Source organism: Populus alba, chromosome 2 (genome assembly GCF_005239225.2).
Source record: "Populus alba chromosome 2, ASM523922v2, whole genome shotgun sequence".
NCBI lineage: Eukaryota > Viridiplantae > Streptophyta > Magnoliopsida > Malpighiales > Salicaceae > Populus > Populus alba.
In genome coordinates, this window is record NC_133285.1 from 6,664,910 (window position 1) to 6,681,467 (window position 16,558).

Sequence of the window (16,558 nt, forward strand, 5' to 3'; positions counted from 1 at the left end):
ATATTAATAATAAAAAAAAAAAAACACAAAGGAAGCCGACTTTGGTGCGAGTCAATGTTTTTGTTTCCTAAATATATAGTGGAACTCAAATTAACTAACAAAGAAAGGCACTTGTGTGTGAAGAAAGTGTAACATACTTTCATGTAACCTAATGCCAATTTCATCCACGTCATAATTACATACAATCAAAATTCTCTCGTTAACAAAAATAAAACATAATTAATTATAAAACCAGATATAAATAACACGATATCTATATATAATGTTTTTTTTTAATACTTGCTATAGTTTTGCATTTCAATTGAGTATGCATTACTGTTATTTTCAATAATAATGTTTTTTTCCTTACAATAGGAACTACTCTCCAAGCGAAACAGTGACCAAATTAAAAAAAAAAATCAACAAGAAATTAAGTGGTAAAAAATTACGGACAATGCGTGTATTATTCGTGGAATTAATAGTAAAAAGAGAACGTTCATTACAGTAATTTTCATCACAAGAAAAATATAGATAGATAATAAGTGAGCATTCTCAATTTACAAAGATATTAATAATAATAATTAAAAGTTGTGTTAAATTCTAGTAAACACGTGTCCTTACTTCACCCATTTAGTTATCTCGATGAGCACGTCTATTGTTAACAAGTAAAAATAATATTAAATGATCTCACTTTAATACTACTTCACCTTTGATATAAAAGACAACGTAATAAATATAATTTTTTTTTGGCATAATATCTAATAAAATTTATTAAATTCAAACAGAATTTGTTTGAATATAATTCTCTGCTGCCTTTTTTTTTTTTTCTTTTCAAATGAATTATTTAGGGTGGCGAGTGAAATCCCTGTAAAGATGTGTCAGACCACTTTTCTATCTTTTTATTTTTTTTTGAAACTATCATATCAAAATCATATAAAAATATAAAAAATATTTAAAAATGTTTTTTTTAAAAAATAATAAAAAATATGGTTATTGTTCATGGAAAGAGTTAAACCGACCCAGGTGTTTTAGTTTAATTTGTTTATTATAACAAGTCCCATCCTTTTACTGTCCTGAAAAAAGCAAGAAGCTGTGACACCTCTGGCTCCAAAAACCCAACCATTTTCTACCCTTCTTTTCCCATTATGCTTTCTCACAATCCTGAATAAAAACCCAGTTATCCCAGTTGAAAGGCAAAAGGGAGTGTTTATTTTGATCGGAAAGATTGAAACTTTAGTTTTGTTGTTTGAGAGGGAGAGAGAGAAGATGGATGATAAAAATGATGGCCTGGGCTTGAGTTTGAGCTTGGGATATGCTACACAACGGAATCATCATCAGCAGCCTCCTTTGAAGCTAAATCTCATGTCTTTGGCTTCACAAAACAAACATAAAAAAACTTCCTGGACTGACCTCTTTCAATCACCAGGTACCTGATTTGTTTCTTCTTGTTTTTGGGCTCTAAAAAAACAAGCTTTCAGTACTGTCTTTGATTCAGATCTGTGTTTTCGGTTAATTACAGGATTCCCATTATTGTTTTTGTTATTGCAGATAGAACATGTGATACGAGGTTGTTTCAACGAGGGATTGACATGAACAGGGTACCGGCTGCTGTGGCAGTTTGTGATGACGAAACTGGGGTTTCTTCACCAAACAGTGCACTATCCAGCTTGATCAGTGGTAAAAGAAGCGAAAGAGAACAGATTGGAGAAGAAACAGAAGCAGAGAGAGCCTCTTGCTCTCGCGGAAGTGATGATGAAGATGGTGGTGATGCTTCTAGGAAGAAGCTGAGACTGTCAAAGAAACAGTCTTCAGTGCTTGAAGAGAATTTCAAGGAACATACTACTCTCAATCCCGTGAGTAGTAGCCTTTGGCTTAATCTTTTTTATTTTTTATTTTTATGCAAGGATGGTTTTTGATTCTGGCTTTGGTGTCATTTGGTGAAGTACGTGGTGGTTTTGTGGTTGCAGAAGGAAAAGCTGGCTTTGGCAAAACAGTTGAATCTCAGGCCAAGGCAAGTGGAGGTGTGGTTTCAGAACAGAAGAGCAAGGTGAGATATTTCCCCACTTTGTCAGGGCTATATTTGGCATTGCAGGAGCGAATATCAAATGAATTGACAAGGATATAATTTTCTTCTTATTTTGGAGAAAATCTGCTGATGTGGTGAATGAATTTTGTTTTTTTTTTTAAAAAATTATTTTAATGTTTTTTAAATGAAATACTTTTTAAAAATAATTGTTACAATATTATGGAAAAAATTGTTTCCTCCAATTTTGAATGATCTAGAATTTAATGCCACTTAGGATGGACTATTAATTAATTAATTATAATTGCATCCAGGGTTTTCAACAACTGTTGTTCTTTGTAATAATGCATTACCATATTCATGCGTCGTCTACACTTTGAGCAGGCAAAAGAAATGGTAAATTCATCAGGACTGCTAAAGTTTAGTATCCATACTTAATGTTGAGTCAGTCTTCAATATGTACAAGCAGGGTGTTTGGTTGCCTGGTAAATGGATGACCGCTTTTACATTTTGGTGTTTTCAGAATTAGCGTGATTTTAATGGATTTTGAACTGTTTTTATGCTGAGGAAAATGGAGTGAATTAAAACTGAAAAGTGAACATTTCCTTGTCGAATTGATTCAGGACTAAGTTGAAGCAAACTGAAGTAGATTGCGAGTACCTAAAGAGGTGCTGTGAAAATCTAACAGAGGAGAACAGGAGGTTACTGAAGGAGGTGCAAGAGCTCAGAGCACTGAAACTCTCCCCACAGCTCTACATGCACGTGAACCCTCCCACCACCCTCACCATGTGTCCTTCATGCAAACGTGTTGTCTCATCGGCACCATCATCTTCTGCTGCTGTCGTGTCCTCTGCTGTTGCTCCAATTGCCACGACCCCCCAACCACAACGACCGGTGCCCATTAACCCTTGGGCAGCAATGCCTATCCACCATCGAACTTTTGATGCTCCCGCTTCTAGTTCATGATAGTTTGTTTGAAGTAGGGCTATTATTGTAAGAAGATAAAATGGATGGAAGTAATTAGGATAAAATATCCAGAGAAACGTGAGAGAATGTGGAACAGAGAGGAGTGCGAAAGAAGACACAATCAGTGGTGATGGTTAGGATGCGATTTTGGCGAGGTCCAGTTAGCTAAGAGTGGACTAGCTAGTTGCACAATTTAGTGCTTGCAAGTGGTAGGATGTTGGAAGGGACGACATCGGAATCCGAATTCTTTATCTTCATGCTTATTATTGTAGGATTGGTGGTGGACAAAGTGGCTCTACCATGTAAAGAGGATAGTATTTTAGTGATTCTAGTGAAGGAATGATTGGTCATCCTATATGTTAACTAGAAATGCTTCTCTTCATCCTTAGATTATTGGTGGCTTTTGTAATTGAATTGGTTGTCAGCTAGCGTTGTGAAGGATATCCAGGTTCTTCTTGTGATTCCTACGCATGTCTCCATGCCTTACTATACAAAAGAATACAAGGATGGCTAATAGTAGAAGAATTTCATGTCACATGGCTCATGATCTCTTTTATCCACTGTAGTATTACAATTAATTAATAGATATTAAACATGTCTGGCTCCGCTGCTCCCAAGCTTCCATGTCCATCCTTCTTTATTTGACCTGCAATATTCATCTTTTTAAGTGTCAAGTGTGTCAGCACATTCCTTGTCCACAATACTATAGCGTATGGCAGGTGAATCTTTTTAAAATGGTACGTTTCTTTTCTGCCTATGAAATCATTGTTGAATTTTACATATCTGGTACCAAAATTTTTTGTTTTTCGTTTTTTTTTTAAGAGGAACTCAAGTTCACATCCTTCAGGTGAGGATTAGATAATCCAGACAGACGTGTAGCCAACTCGATGTGATTGTCAGTGAAAACAGGACCCATGAGACTAGCTGATAATTCATAAAGATGGACGAAGGGGTTTTTTGCACATTATTGGGGGTGGAGTTTGAAACATGATCTCACAAGTTCTTATCATATCCGTCAAACATGATCTCATGAACCACCGTTATGGGTTGAGGCCCTCATATGAAGAGAAAGAGAGTTTAGCCGCCCTTTCAGCTGTTCAGGCCTTGAGCAAAACATAACGCATTAATTGAAAAGGATTCCTTCCAAGAACTTAACGTTCTCCCATCACAAAAATATATAAAAAAGAAAGAAATCTGAATTTGATGGGTGATATTGTGTCTTGGTCCCTGGACGCTATGCATTTATTGATACGTCTAAAAATGCAGGAAACATAAATACATGCAAATCCACAGGGCAAAAAAAATTAATGGCTGACCCTTTTATCTTACATGCAAACTAATTTCAGATCTCCTTTTACATTGGTTCACTGAAGAAGGTTCAGGAATCTATGTCTAATAGGTTGGCAGGTAGCTGGGCAGAAATTTAAGATCTGAGAAACAAATTAAACAACAACCTGCTTGAATAAAATATGAAACAATAAGATTCATGTCTTTATCACGAGCTTCAAGGCGAGGCAAAGGTTTTTGGAACAAAACCCTGATAGTTTCTACACATTATCATCCCTCGAAATTATATATACTACTACCGTAGAAGTTTTCGCATTGATCTGCTCCTGATGCAGTCAAACGGTAACAGTGTCTTCTTCAGAACGTAATATTGAACCATAGCCAGCTTTGTCTGTGGCCCGATCTCTAATAGCATAGCCAGCTTTCTCTGTGGCTCGATCTCTAATAAAGAATTTCATAACAGTGGTTGCGAATGCTTTTCCAAAGTAATCTTCAACGTGAAAAACCATCAGATCTATGCCTTGGGAATTAATGGGAGTTCGCGCAGTACACAAAAAACAGAAATCCATGTTCAAAGGAACATCAGACCCCGGGCATGATTTACATTTTCATATGATTATAAAGATAGCCTAACCCTTGTATTATTGGATTTTATTTATTAAATTTAATATAGTTACTAGTTGAATTTTTTATTTAATAGGCTATAAACACAATGTAGTTAAGGTTTTAATATTTATATTCTATTTTTAAATATTAAACAGTTATTGATGAATTGAATAAAAAGTACAAAATTTCAGACTTTTTCAACCTTTTCTGCTATTTTTTTTTGGCTTCCTCTTCTTGGTTCTTCGCTTTTCTTGTAAGTTTTTTTTATCCCGCATCAATTACATTACCATGACATGTGATCCAATTTCAGTTGCTCTTACACAATGATTCAGAGACGAAGTTAAAACAATCTTGTCTGATAGGTAGGTACGTAGCTGGCAGCTAATTTAAGACTCATCAATAGAATGACCTGCTCGAATAAAAATGAAACAAGAAACCAGGTACCAAATCACAAGCTTTAAGGCAAGGCAAAGCTTTTGGAACATAAAACCCTGACGGTTCCTGCACATTATCATCGTTCAAAATTATATATTACAGATGAATAAATTTGAACATCTGGTGTACACGATCCAGTCAAACGGTATTCACAGTGTCTGCAAGGGAACGCAATATGCAACCCATGCCAGCTTTCTCCGTCAATTTTTCATGTATCCGCAGGCATTGGTCGCATGTGGGCCGATCTCCAGTAGACAATCCCCTATACAAGTACCTGTGGAATATATGACATCACTGATTAATGTTCTATTGCAGATCGTTTCACAAAAACAATGAGAACGACAAATGAATAGACCACATGAAATGCTAGATGGAGATTCGATTCACCCATTCCTTTTCGGGCATTTGGGTGACGGGGTGCTGCTCTTAGTGTTCAACACAAACCGGTAAGGATTTGATAATCCCACAGCCAACTATGTCCACATTACTGCGCATGTGATTATTAGTATTAAAGCTCAGCCAAGAACAAGATTGAAGCACGTCAGCTTCATTTGTACCTTTGAAGTTCATGGTCAGCTTTTTTTTCCACATACAAGTAGAGATCCAAAATGTGCCAGGATGAAACAAATCCTTCTAGAGTAAACACAAGTTTAAAGCTAGTAAACAGAGAAGCTTTATGTTGAGGAGCTGTTTACTAACGATCAGCAACATGCAGGCGAAAAATATTCTCTACAACCAATAAAGACTAGCCAAGGGCTTCGTTAAGATAAAAACCCATTGGCAATAATAATTAGTTTTCATGAATGATCACACCAACAGAAATATCTTAACTCTCTGCTGGCTTCGTTCTTGTAGCAGAAAAATGGGTAGCTGCTACAAATTCCAAGTGATTTCAAGTTTAGAGCCGTGAATGCCAAGCTAGAAGTTTGAAATTGATCGAACATCAGTTCATGAATAAAAGATTACACCACAAGTAAGTTAAAAGTCGTGAAATGATGAAAATTCAATATATTTGGAGAGGAAGTGGTAAAATATCTAAACAGGCTGAAGGAACAATAAAGTTTAACCTTGAGATGAAGGCAGATTAAGCTAAGGAACGTTTGAGCAATGACTCAAAGCTTCCACTTAACAAAAAGCCTCAATAATAAATAATATATATATTTATCAATTATACTTTATAAAATAAAGATTGTCCTCGCTTAACAAAAGTTCTCAAATACGAATACGAAATGAAGATTGCTCAAGGTCTTACTTGTCAAACATACATACAAAAATAATAAAAAATATTTTTTAAATATTTTAAAAGACCCAATTTATAATTTTGCCAAGAATTCTTCTATGGATGAGAAAAGCCACAAAATTAAAAAAACTACCGTTGCTTGACATATCATTCACAATCATAGACCCTAGACATAAGGTGGCTTCACTAAATCCCGAAAAAGGGTCGACACCATCTCGAATTCTTAAGAGGCTGCAACTCTCTATTTGTTTTTCTTGAAAAAAAAAAAACACAACGTTAAAGGACAAGGTTCTCTGATTCGTCACTGAAACAAAATTGAAAAGAAAAATGTCATTAACAATGAGTGAGTCCTCATACGACAGTAATATCACGCACGCACAACTTAAAAATTATGATCAGTATTGAGGATACCCAAGAGATCGAATCGAGCCGAACTAAACTACAACTCTCTAACTGTAAATGTAAATTCAGGTGATGGGAAAGTTAAATAAAATAAAACTAGAAATGAAAATAAGGAAGAGAAAGAGAAGGACTGACTTCATCAGAATATCATAGTACTCGGGATCCAAAGCAGAGAACAATGCATCCACATCTTTTATTGCCATTATCGCTCTATGCACCACGATCCAATTCGCTGACTACGCATATAAAAAATATATATAAAAATCAAAACTTCCCTTTATTTTTCCAAAAAAAAAGAAAGAAAGACAAAACCTTGCATCGCTCGTCTCGAGTCTTGGGAGGCGAGCCTTCTAGTGCCGTTTTGAGAGCCTCGACAGGTCTACCCCTAAAAGAAACAAAGAATCACAAACAGAAACACCAAAATTGAGTTGCAAAATGATTGATAATTACTGACTGTTTGAGTAGGCTTTCGATCTTGCGAGATTTGTGTTCGATTCTTGTGATTATAGCCTCTGCCTCTGCATTCTCTGCTTTCACTGTTTCCCCTCTTCCTGCCATTCGCTCTCCTTGCAGTGAAACGATGGGGAAGTTAAGCGTTTAGCTACGGGGGGTGGCGGTTGAGCCTTGGGCGCCGTCTCCTGTTTTCGATACAGCTTCGTGATGCTTTGTGAATAAGGATCGTTCTTTATTGGGCTAAGGCCAGGGCCTGGTTCAAATCAATGCAGGCTAAGTTTCGCCTTTTCTTTTCATGGGCCTAGGTTTCGTCACCTTTTTTTTTATATATATAAATGAACAAAAAAAATTATTTTCTTTGTTTTTATTTATTTAATTTTAAAAACAACTTTTAGAAAAATAGCTTTTTTTGGTTTATTAGGAGGCTTGTTGGAATTTAAAATATATAATGGATTAGTTATCTCTCGTTGTATAATATCCAAATAAACTATAATTATCTGGGCTTAAACTTTTTTCAAAAAATGAAAATATCCAATGATTAAATTATATCTATTTATGCTGGAAAATATAATCTTTAAAACAATAATAGAATAACTAATCTTTTTTTAAAAAAATTAATTCAAACAAAATTTAGAAAAAAGAATCTTAATAGAAAATTGAATAATATAAAATCAAGTAAAGATGATAAAAGACCTAGTGTCATCATAATAAGAGTTTTGAGAATAATGTTTGAAGACAAAAAACAATAAACAAAAAAGACGTTGAGCGAAAAAACAATTAGAATTTAAAATATAGAATTATCAAATGAGATAAAATAAGATAATATCAATGACGTCCGAGTTTCCGTGTTTGACATGTTATATTTAGACGCCTTTACTTTTTTAATATTTTTATTTGATATATTAATATTAAAAATAATTTTTAAAAAAATTAAAAAAATATTATTGACACTATCAAACATGCTAATGGTCACAATAAATGATTTCTCCTATTCTGGCTCCTGTTTTTTCCTTCCTTCCCTTCGAAGTTCGAAGTCCTCCTACCTCCACCATCTCATTTCCTCATTCTCACACCCACCAAACAGCAGAACCTTAAAAAACCCCTTGTTTCTCCATCAATGGAAGATCCTGTCTCACATACCAAGCCCCCTTCGCCACTCAAGGAACTTGACAACTCAAAACCCATCACCAGAACCAATAAGTCATCATCTTTCACTAGTCACATACTCTGTAAGTCTCTCTTTTTTGTGCTCTTTCTTTTTCTTATTCCACTATTTCCTTCACAAGCTCCTGACTTTATCAGCCAGTCTACTATTCTCACCAAATTTTGGGACCTTGCACGCTTTCCTTTCATAGGCCTTGCTGTTTGTTTTGTCTTGTTTACTCTTAGAAATGTTGAAGATTTTGACTCCGAACCACCTCCCCAGTACTCTGATGATTCACAATCATCTTATGTGTCTAGGATTTTTCACGTTTCTCCAATTTCTTATGATGGGTCTGAAAATTTGTCTGGGTTTGATGACAAACATGTGTACCAAAATTGGAATTCACAGTATTATAGTGGTGAGTCTATGGTTAATGGCACTAATGGCCATGAACTGAACAAAACTGAATCGCAGTACTATAGGGATGATGAGTCTATGGTTGATGATACTAACGGTAATGAACAAAACAAGGGTGGATCTTTACATGCTGAAAATGGCTTTGAAAATTCATTTGAGAATAGTGATAGCGATGTGATTCAAGCTCGGAATTCTCAGTATTTTCAGAGTGAATCGATGGTTGAAGGGCCTCAACCGAACTATTCACTTGATGAATATGGTAATCTAGGACAAGTAAATGGTTACATGCCACTAGGGTTGCCAATTAGGAGTTTAAATTCGAGGATTAGGGTTCTGGATAGCTCTCTATTTAGTAATGAAAACGAGTCCGGTACAAGCTTCCCGGCCTCAGGCTCCACTGATGGTTCTGGAAGGAGTGCAAACGAGAATGATTTTGGTGATATGCCTCCTACGAACTTGGAGGAGAGTTTTAATGAAACTGTAGCCTTACCTTCCGAAATCCCATGGCATCCGAGATCTGAGAGGAAGGAAATTAGAGAGAAAGTAGGTTCTTTTGCTGGAGATTCTTCACATCTCAGGCCTCTCTCAGTCGATGAAACACAGTTCGAATCTCTCAAATCGCAGTCTTTCAGGTCCACAACATCTTTGTCATTTCAAAGGGGTCCAGGTCCACAACATCTTGGTCCTTCACATTTTAGACCTCTCTCAGTTGATGAAACTCAAATCGAGTCACAATCTTTCAGGTCCACGACATCTTTTTCATTCCAAGGGAGCTCAGCCTCGTATTCACCAACCACTCTCTCACCCTCACCTTCTATTTCTTCTGAATTGCCAAATTCTGAAACCGAAGAATTAGGGAAAAACAAGAGTTATCGTGCATCTTATCCTCCTTCTTCTCAATCACTAGCAACCAGGAAGGCGGATGCTCCACTGAATGCATTTCATTTGAGGAGATACAGTGGTGGGTCGTTGTTCCAAAAGGATTCACGGAGAAGCTTAAAGGATGAGTTGAAAGATTTGAGAGGGAAAAGGAATGAGCATACAGTGGGTAGTGGAGAGACCGGGCAGGGTTCTTTGAGATCAGATCAGAAACCTGCAGTACCTGTTAAAACTTCATCACTAAAGGGAAAATTTATTAGGACTAGTAAAGCTAGTGGATATGCTGCAGAGACAATAAAAGCTAAGGAGGCAGGTAGAAAACACATTGATGAGAAGGTTGGAAAAATTTGCGATGAAGCTCAAACAGTAAACGTGGGAAAGAATGAAATGAAAAGAGGACCTGATAGTATGTTACTTGGCTCTGATAAAAAGAACTCGGATACTCATCATCATATGCCAAAGCCAACCCTTTCAAAGTATATGAAGAAGGAAGAGGAAGTATTTTCAGAGAGTCTTACCGTGGAGTCCACAAAAGACTCAGAAAGTGGGACTGATAATTCTCGAGTGAGTTCAGATGAACATTCTGCGCCTGCCACTAACATTGATTCAGGAGATTACTCTAGCGAGGTTGATAAGAAAGCTGGTGAGTTCATAGCCAAGTTCAGGGAGCAGATTAGGCTTCAGAAAGCTGCATCTATTCAGAGATCAAAGGGAAAGCGCTTGAATGGTACTCATGTTAGGTGAAAGATAAGCCTATACTGCTCCTAGATAGCTAGGAACATGGAGACGAAGTTGATTATTATTCACTTTTTTTACTTGTTCACTCTTCAATTATCTATTTTAGATTGTATCTAAATCTACTATTGTAGATACTACATCCAGTTCTCGTGGAATTGTAAGTATGAGTATCCACCAACTTCGTCGCATAATTAAAGATTTTTTGTTATGATTTTTGATCTTTCATAGAATTGTTAAACCTTCAAACTATTCTGCATTACTCTGACATCATAAACTAAATATTATTGCCTTAATAAAATTAGTAAAAGCACGCCATCATCAATCTGCCTTTCTATTTGGTTTTGCGCATTGAAAAATAGGGAGAATGATCTTTCAGTGAGATCCTCAACAGATGGTGTTGTATCTGTTGCAGTTGCTGCATGTACATGTCGCGGTTATCTTGCCGAAAGGATGACTCAAGAAGGTTTATAATCATCTAGTGTTGTTCAATCATGGAATGGATGAATGAGACCCCTTGGAGGTGTTCTGTGAAGTTAAAAAAACCAGAACCTTATAGGCATTTCTTGTCTGACTGGGGACTGTTTCACCTCACGACTTGAGGCTTATCCTGGGAGAATCTCAAGGAAGAAATGTGACTGTTAATAATTTGCTGGATTCATCCTAAACTGAGTAAAGCTATGGAGGCTGCTGTTGACAAAGCCTTCTGTTTTTTAAATATTTAAGAAACGTGATTCCTTATCTGTTAAAACACGCGTTGGATGCTAATATATAGTTTTCTGCATCTGTGTGATATTAAACTTCCGTAATGTCCCTCCTCAAGATGCTCATGAATAAAAATCTGCTGCCATGTTTTCCAGTTAAAGGCTTGCTTGAGCAATGTTTGGTGTCGGAGTGGTTTGTCTAAAAACAATTTCTGCTGTCAATTAATAAGTTAACCATGTCAGTGCTGAAGATTTGAACCTTGTTCTGGACACTTACTCATCACTTTTGTTGCCGCCATTGCACGTAAAGCCCATTCAACGTCTCAACTAAAATAAGCAAAATGATGCGAGGATATTCTTTATCACCGAACCAAAATTTGAAAAAAAAAAAAAAAAAAAAAAAAAAAACTAACACGAGTAAATTTGTTCCCATCCTCGAGACTTTTCAAAATCTTGGTAGTTGGAGCGCGGTGAATCCTATGGCCCCGTGAGAAGCATATTCGTGCAGAGGATTCCTTGTCCCCTAACTACGTCCACGAGTCAGATTGTGATATGGATGGTGTGTGGTATCGTGGTTAAAATGTAATTTGCTTAAAATTTGAAAAAAACATTGTTTAAAATTAATTTTTTAGTTTATTTTAATATAAAAATAAAAAAATAATATTTTAATAACTGCTCAATACAAGACATGAAATAAAATAGGCAAAAAAGACCACGCCGTTTTAATGACTGCTCAAGACAGGAAACGCTGTCGTCATTACATTACCGTTTCCACTGTGGAACAGGCAAGTTCCAAATCCTTGCAGAAAACGGAGAGATGTAGCTCTGGTCTATCCTTAAAATGTTATTTAAAAAAAAAATTAATATTTTTTAATTATTTTAATATACTAATATTAAAATTTAAAAAATATTATTTTTAATACGAAAAAGGCAAAAAAACACGACCACATTTTCAAACTTTCGGAAACACCAGGCAGTCAACGGCGCTGTTACTATCCCTTTCCAGTGTTTGTTGAGAAAAAAAGAAACCCACAAAAAAAAAAAAAAAAAAAATACTCCTCTTCCTAATTTGTTCCATCCCTCTCCTCCTTAAACCTCCAATCGACCATGAAATAATCCATTCAATTCCCAGCTTCTTCTTCTTCTTGTAGTTGTAATCCATAGGAGGTTATTTCTACTTGTTTCTTTTCCTTTTCTTTGAGGGTTATGTGAAGAAGATGTATATTGAGGAAATAAAGGAAGGAGATCAGGATGAGAATTCATGTAGAAACGTTGTCGTTTTGGATGCAAAGAAAGTTTTGGTAGGAGCTGGAGCTCGTGCTCTGTTTTACCCTACTCTGCTGTACAATGTTTTGAGAAATAAAATAGAATCCGAGTTTCATTGGTGGGACAGAGTCGATCAGGTGCTTACTAATTATCTTCTTAGCTACTGATTTGTTTTATGGAAGTTCATTAGTAATGTTTGTTGAAAGTATGCATTAATATTATTATTTTTTTTATAAAATTTTTTAAGTGGTTGTTGATGAATATAGACTTGCTACCTACTTACTGACTGTCTAAATTGTTTTTCAGTTTATATTGCTGGGAGCTGTTCCGTTTCCGACGGATGTTCGACGATTGAAGAAACTTGGGGTGTCTGGTGTGGTTACACTGAATGAACCATACGAGACTTTGGTTCCCACATCACTATATCATGTGAGTTTGGTTTCCATGTCGTGTTTTTCCAGATATGATAAGTCTTGTTAATGTACAGGTGATTATCTTTAATTTAAAATCCATGCCCCATTAAGGCTTTGCAATTATCTCTTTTTGACAAATTGGTTAGATAATCTAGGAGAAATTATTTGCTTAAATGGCCAATACTGCCTTTAAAAGCCCACGTAAGTCACTGGTTGTTGTTGCTTGAATGTGAAAAAGGGGAAAGAATCTGGCTGTTTTTTCCACGTGATTATGCCTGAGTGCTGATACACATTTATGTTCATTGTTGATTTTTTTTGTAGGCTCATGATATAGATCATTTGGTCATTCCGACGAGAGACTATCTGTTTGCCCCTTCATTTACTGATATATGCCAAGCTGTAGACTTCATACATAGTAAGCATGTTGTAAACGTTCATTCCCTGGTATTGCAGTTGTATTTTTAATAGATTTTTGCTTCCCCCTCCTGAGGGAGTCATTTATAATTGTATTTTTTTGATATAGACTCTTTTTTTTGTGTTGAACTTTATGAAGAAAATGCCTCTCTTGGGAAGACAACATATGTTCACTGCAAGGCTGGTAGGGGGCGCAGTACAACCATTGTTCTCTGTTACCTAGTATGTATAAATTCAAATGTAACCTGTCGAGAAATTCAACTTACGTACCGACTCTCTACATTTTGTTGAGCATTCTTTTAACCTGTATGAGATTTTCTGTTTCTTGACAGGTGGAACACAGGCATATGTTGCCCAAGGCTGCATACGAGCATGTAAGATCTATCAGGCCCAGGGTACTTTTGGTCTCTTCGCAATGGCAGGTAAGGTTGATATAGCTTTCATGTACATCCTTCATTTTAATTCAATGTAACCTTTCTATAGATTGCATCACACACACACGTGTTACATTTATTCTCTGCCAAGGAATCTGGACAAAGAAGAGCTAGAAATTTCAAGCTTCACTCTAGATCAAATGACTTGGATTGAGAGCGGACTCACGCTTTACCGACTTGGATTTTGACCTTGTACCTTTTGTTCATGGAACTAGCTGTGATCTTTCAATCTGCCATTTTATTTTCATTGCTTTGAAGTACAGTTGTCGTTTTATTGGTTTGATGGTTCCTTTTATTGCCAATCTGTCATTCAATAACGCTTGGGTTTCTCCTAAAATCATTCCACGTTAATCGCTGTATACAGGCTGTTCAAGACTACTATCTTCTCAAGGTGAAAAAAACTAGTGTCCCTGGCTGTACGGTAACTCAAAAGGCTTTAGATCTTCCGACCAGAGGGGACGAGAAACAGGACACGGCATCCTTTGATGATGGATCTGCTGTGTTGGTAACAGAATCTGAACTTGATGGATATGATGCTAGCTGTGACTCGGGTTTAGTGGGTAATGATATGTTGGCAGAGCATGGCCTGGCTTGTAAGGTTCAGTTTGCTAGCCGGGCAGCTATTTCCAGACTTTCATGCTTGTGGCTTGGGGGCCACCCTGACCAGAAATCTTCAATGAAGAAGCCAGGAAGCTCCATCGGGGGTAATCAGTTGAGTAGCATCGCTGCAGACATCCAGGTTTATTGAGATGTCGAAATCTACCGGGAGTGTTAATTTAAGAGTTTCAGCGGGAGTGTAATTTGGGAGTTCCGTTTTTCTTTTCATAAAACACAACACAAGTGATAGTATCCTTCTCTGTTTCCCCAAGTGTTGTGATTTTTCCTAGTTTGAGGTCATGTGCAGAGTGGAGGACATGAAGAAGCATAGCATCCCTTTGTTCTTCTGCGAGGAAGGTGTGTTGTTTTTCAATTTTTTCAGAGTAGCAAAGAAATGGCGGGTACTGATGGTCACGGACTCACGGGTACTGTTTCTCTTATTAAAGTCTGTGACTCAAGTTCTGTCCTTTTGAAGGAAAGCTTTTCCAGATTGTAAACTTACATGATCAGATTTGCTTTTCGTTGGAACCTTTGAACGAATAGGATTCTCTTCCCCTCTTTTCGATCCGTGTCATAGCTTTTGTGCACGTGCGCAAATTTGTAAGACACTATTTGCTATGTAATTTTGGGGGTGATTTTTAAAATGCTTTGTCTCAAAAAGCATTATATCAATGTATTTTTAATTGATTTCTATGTTCCAGATCATTTCAAAAACATCCAAAATATATTTTTAAAGGAAATCACTTTTAATCTAAATATATTATTAAACATTAAAAAGACCTAATATAAAATATATTATCCTCGTTGATTTGTTTTTTGCAAGGTGTTGAATAAACTTAAATATTTATTTTTTTTTATTGAAAAAAGGTTTTTTTTTATTTCTCTTACCTGTAGCGAAGCACAAGTCACTCGCTAGTATATTAAATTTAATGTTTCTAAGCTTTGTAAACTCCTTTTAGGTTGTATTTATTAATGTTTCGGAATAGAAATGAAAGATATTTATTATAAAAAAGATATAATCATATTTAGCTAAAAAGGCTGAAAAGATAAATATTAAAAAAAAACTATTTTTATATCTATTTTAGAATGAATTTATATATTTTTAAAATATAAATATAAATATAAAAATATATATTTATGCTGCCGATGAGTTCCATTGGTAAAAATAGTTGGTGAAATAAGGAATGGTAAATACTTGGACAGTCCAATTCCTATGTTATATCATATTCAGACTTTAACATATAGAAGAGAAAAGTAATTATAGTGAGAAGAAATTCGTGGATGAATCAAACTCAATAGTTTAGCATCTGCGAACCTTTATTGTAATTCTCAGATCTGATTTGGAGTTTAACTGGATAAGAGACTTGGATCAATCCAATTTTTTTAATGAAAAACTAAAACAATGGTGTTTTGATTTTTTTTTTTTTTTAATTTCATCAAGAAAGTTAACAGAAGCAATCATGTAGGTATGGATGTTCTGTAGCGGTGAAAGTGAATACTTGCTAACATGGAGTGATCTATACCTTTCTGTTTGGACATGATTTGCTGAGAGAACTGATAAATTTGTGCCCTAGACAACGAGCATGTGTGGAAGCTAAGAAAGGTTACATTTTGCGGTAATTTGAGGCTACAATTTAAGAAGTTAGTTATATTATATTTTTTTTTTTTGCCCGGGGTGTCCGGGCCAGCTTACGCGTACCACGACAATTCCCGGGCCCACTGAACATCCTGCAAGCCCAGCAGGCAGGTAAGGCACCGCAGGGGTGACAGACTGATATTCTTGAGGATCGAACGCGGGACAGTCGTAAAGCAAGCCTTGCAGTTGACCACAAAGCTAGACTCTCGAGTGTAATTTCCTCCTTTTTATTGATTGTATGCAACTGGGTCATGTGGAAATATTTCCTGAGGGGTTTTAGGATAAAATAGAGAAAAAAGAAAGTAAGAAAAGAGAACCAATATGCTAGTTATTGCTTCGCAGTTCCAGGTATATATAGTGACACTTGTGATGCTTCTATTCTTTTTTCCTGCCTTTGAGGCTGAGGCCAAGACTCCCATAAAATGCCATCCATATCCCTTTTTACTCTTTCCATGGTTGCTTCATCTTCATGTGAACTGCCTGTGCAGTATGGTCAATAACAGTTGCGGGGAAGGCTCTACAAACTAT

At 36.1% G+C, this 16,558-nt stretch overlaps 3 protein-coding genes across 7 annotated transcripts; 2 read left to right on the plus strand and 1 right to left on the minus strand.

The window, feature by feature from the left end:
- The first annotated feature begins 1,038 nt into the window (after window positions 1-1,038).
- On the plus strand, window positions 1,039-3,563 carry LOC118042142 (homeobox-leucine zipper protein HAT3). 2 transcript variants are annotated; one of them, XM_035049720.2, is made up of 4 exons: window positions 1,039-1,405; window positions 1,528-1,832; window positions 1,923-2,026; window positions 2,626-3,563. In XM_035049720.2, exons 1-4 carry the CDS (start codon window positions 1,246-1,248, stop codon window positions 2,966-2,968), a joined length of 912 nt encoding a protein of 303 aa, XP_034905611.1. In that variant the 5' UTR covers window positions 1,039-1,245; the 3' UTR covers window positions 2,969-3,563. The 2 variants fall into 2 exon arrangements, with proteins under 2 accessions (XP_034905611.1, XP_034905612.1); XM_035049721.2 differs by having other exon boundaries at window positions 1,041-1,405; window positions 1,947-2,026.
- A 1,683-nt stretch (window positions 3,564-5,246) lies between these two features.
- On the minus strand, window positions 5,247-7,608 carry LOC118042144 (actin-related protein 2/3 complex subunit 5A). Of its 2 annotated transcripts, XR_012169269.1 has the most exons (5): window positions 7,393-7,608; window positions 7,251-7,323; window positions 7,074-7,174; window positions 5,854-6,214; window positions 5,420-5,570 (listed from the first exon to the last, which is right to left on the minus strand). XR_012169269.1 is itself a non-coding variant. In XM_035049724.2 (4 exons), the coding sequence occupies exons 1-4, from the start codon at window positions 7,494-7,496 to the stop codon at window positions 5,435-5,437; spliced, it is 414 nt and encodes a 137-aa protein (XP_034905615.1). In that variant the 5' UTR covers window positions 7,497-7,606; the 3' UTR covers window positions 5,247-5,434. The 2 variants fall into 2 exon arrangements, 1 of the variants encoding a protein (XP_034905615.1); XM_035049724.2 differs by lacking the exon at window positions 5,854-6,214 and having other exon boundaries at window positions 5,247-5,570; window positions 7,393-7,606.
- A 4,539-nt stretch (window positions 7,609-12,147) lies between these two features.
- Window positions 12,148-15,038, plus strand: LOC118042143 (phosphatidylglycerophosphate phosphatase PTPMT2). 3 transcript variants are annotated; one of them, XM_073407749.1, is made up of 6 exons: window positions 12,148-12,571; window positions 12,843-12,965; window positions 13,271-13,364; window positions 13,473-13,585; window positions 13,696-13,785; window positions 14,162-15,038. In XM_073407749.1, exons 1-6 carry the CDS (start codon window positions 12,488-12,490, stop codon window positions 14,543-14,545), a joined length of 888 nt encoding a protein of 295 aa, XP_073263850.1. In that variant the 5' UTR covers window positions 12,148-12,487; the 3' UTR covers window positions 14,546-15,038. The 3 variants fall into 3 exon arrangements, with proteins under 3 accessions (XP_073263850.1, XP_073263849.1, XP_034905614.1); XM_073407748.1 differs by having other exon boundaries at window positions 12,160-12,673; XM_035049723.2 differs by having other exon boundaries at window positions 12,173-12,673; window positions 13,503-13,585.
- The last annotated feature ends 1,520 nt before the right edge of the window (window positions 15,039-16,558 follow it).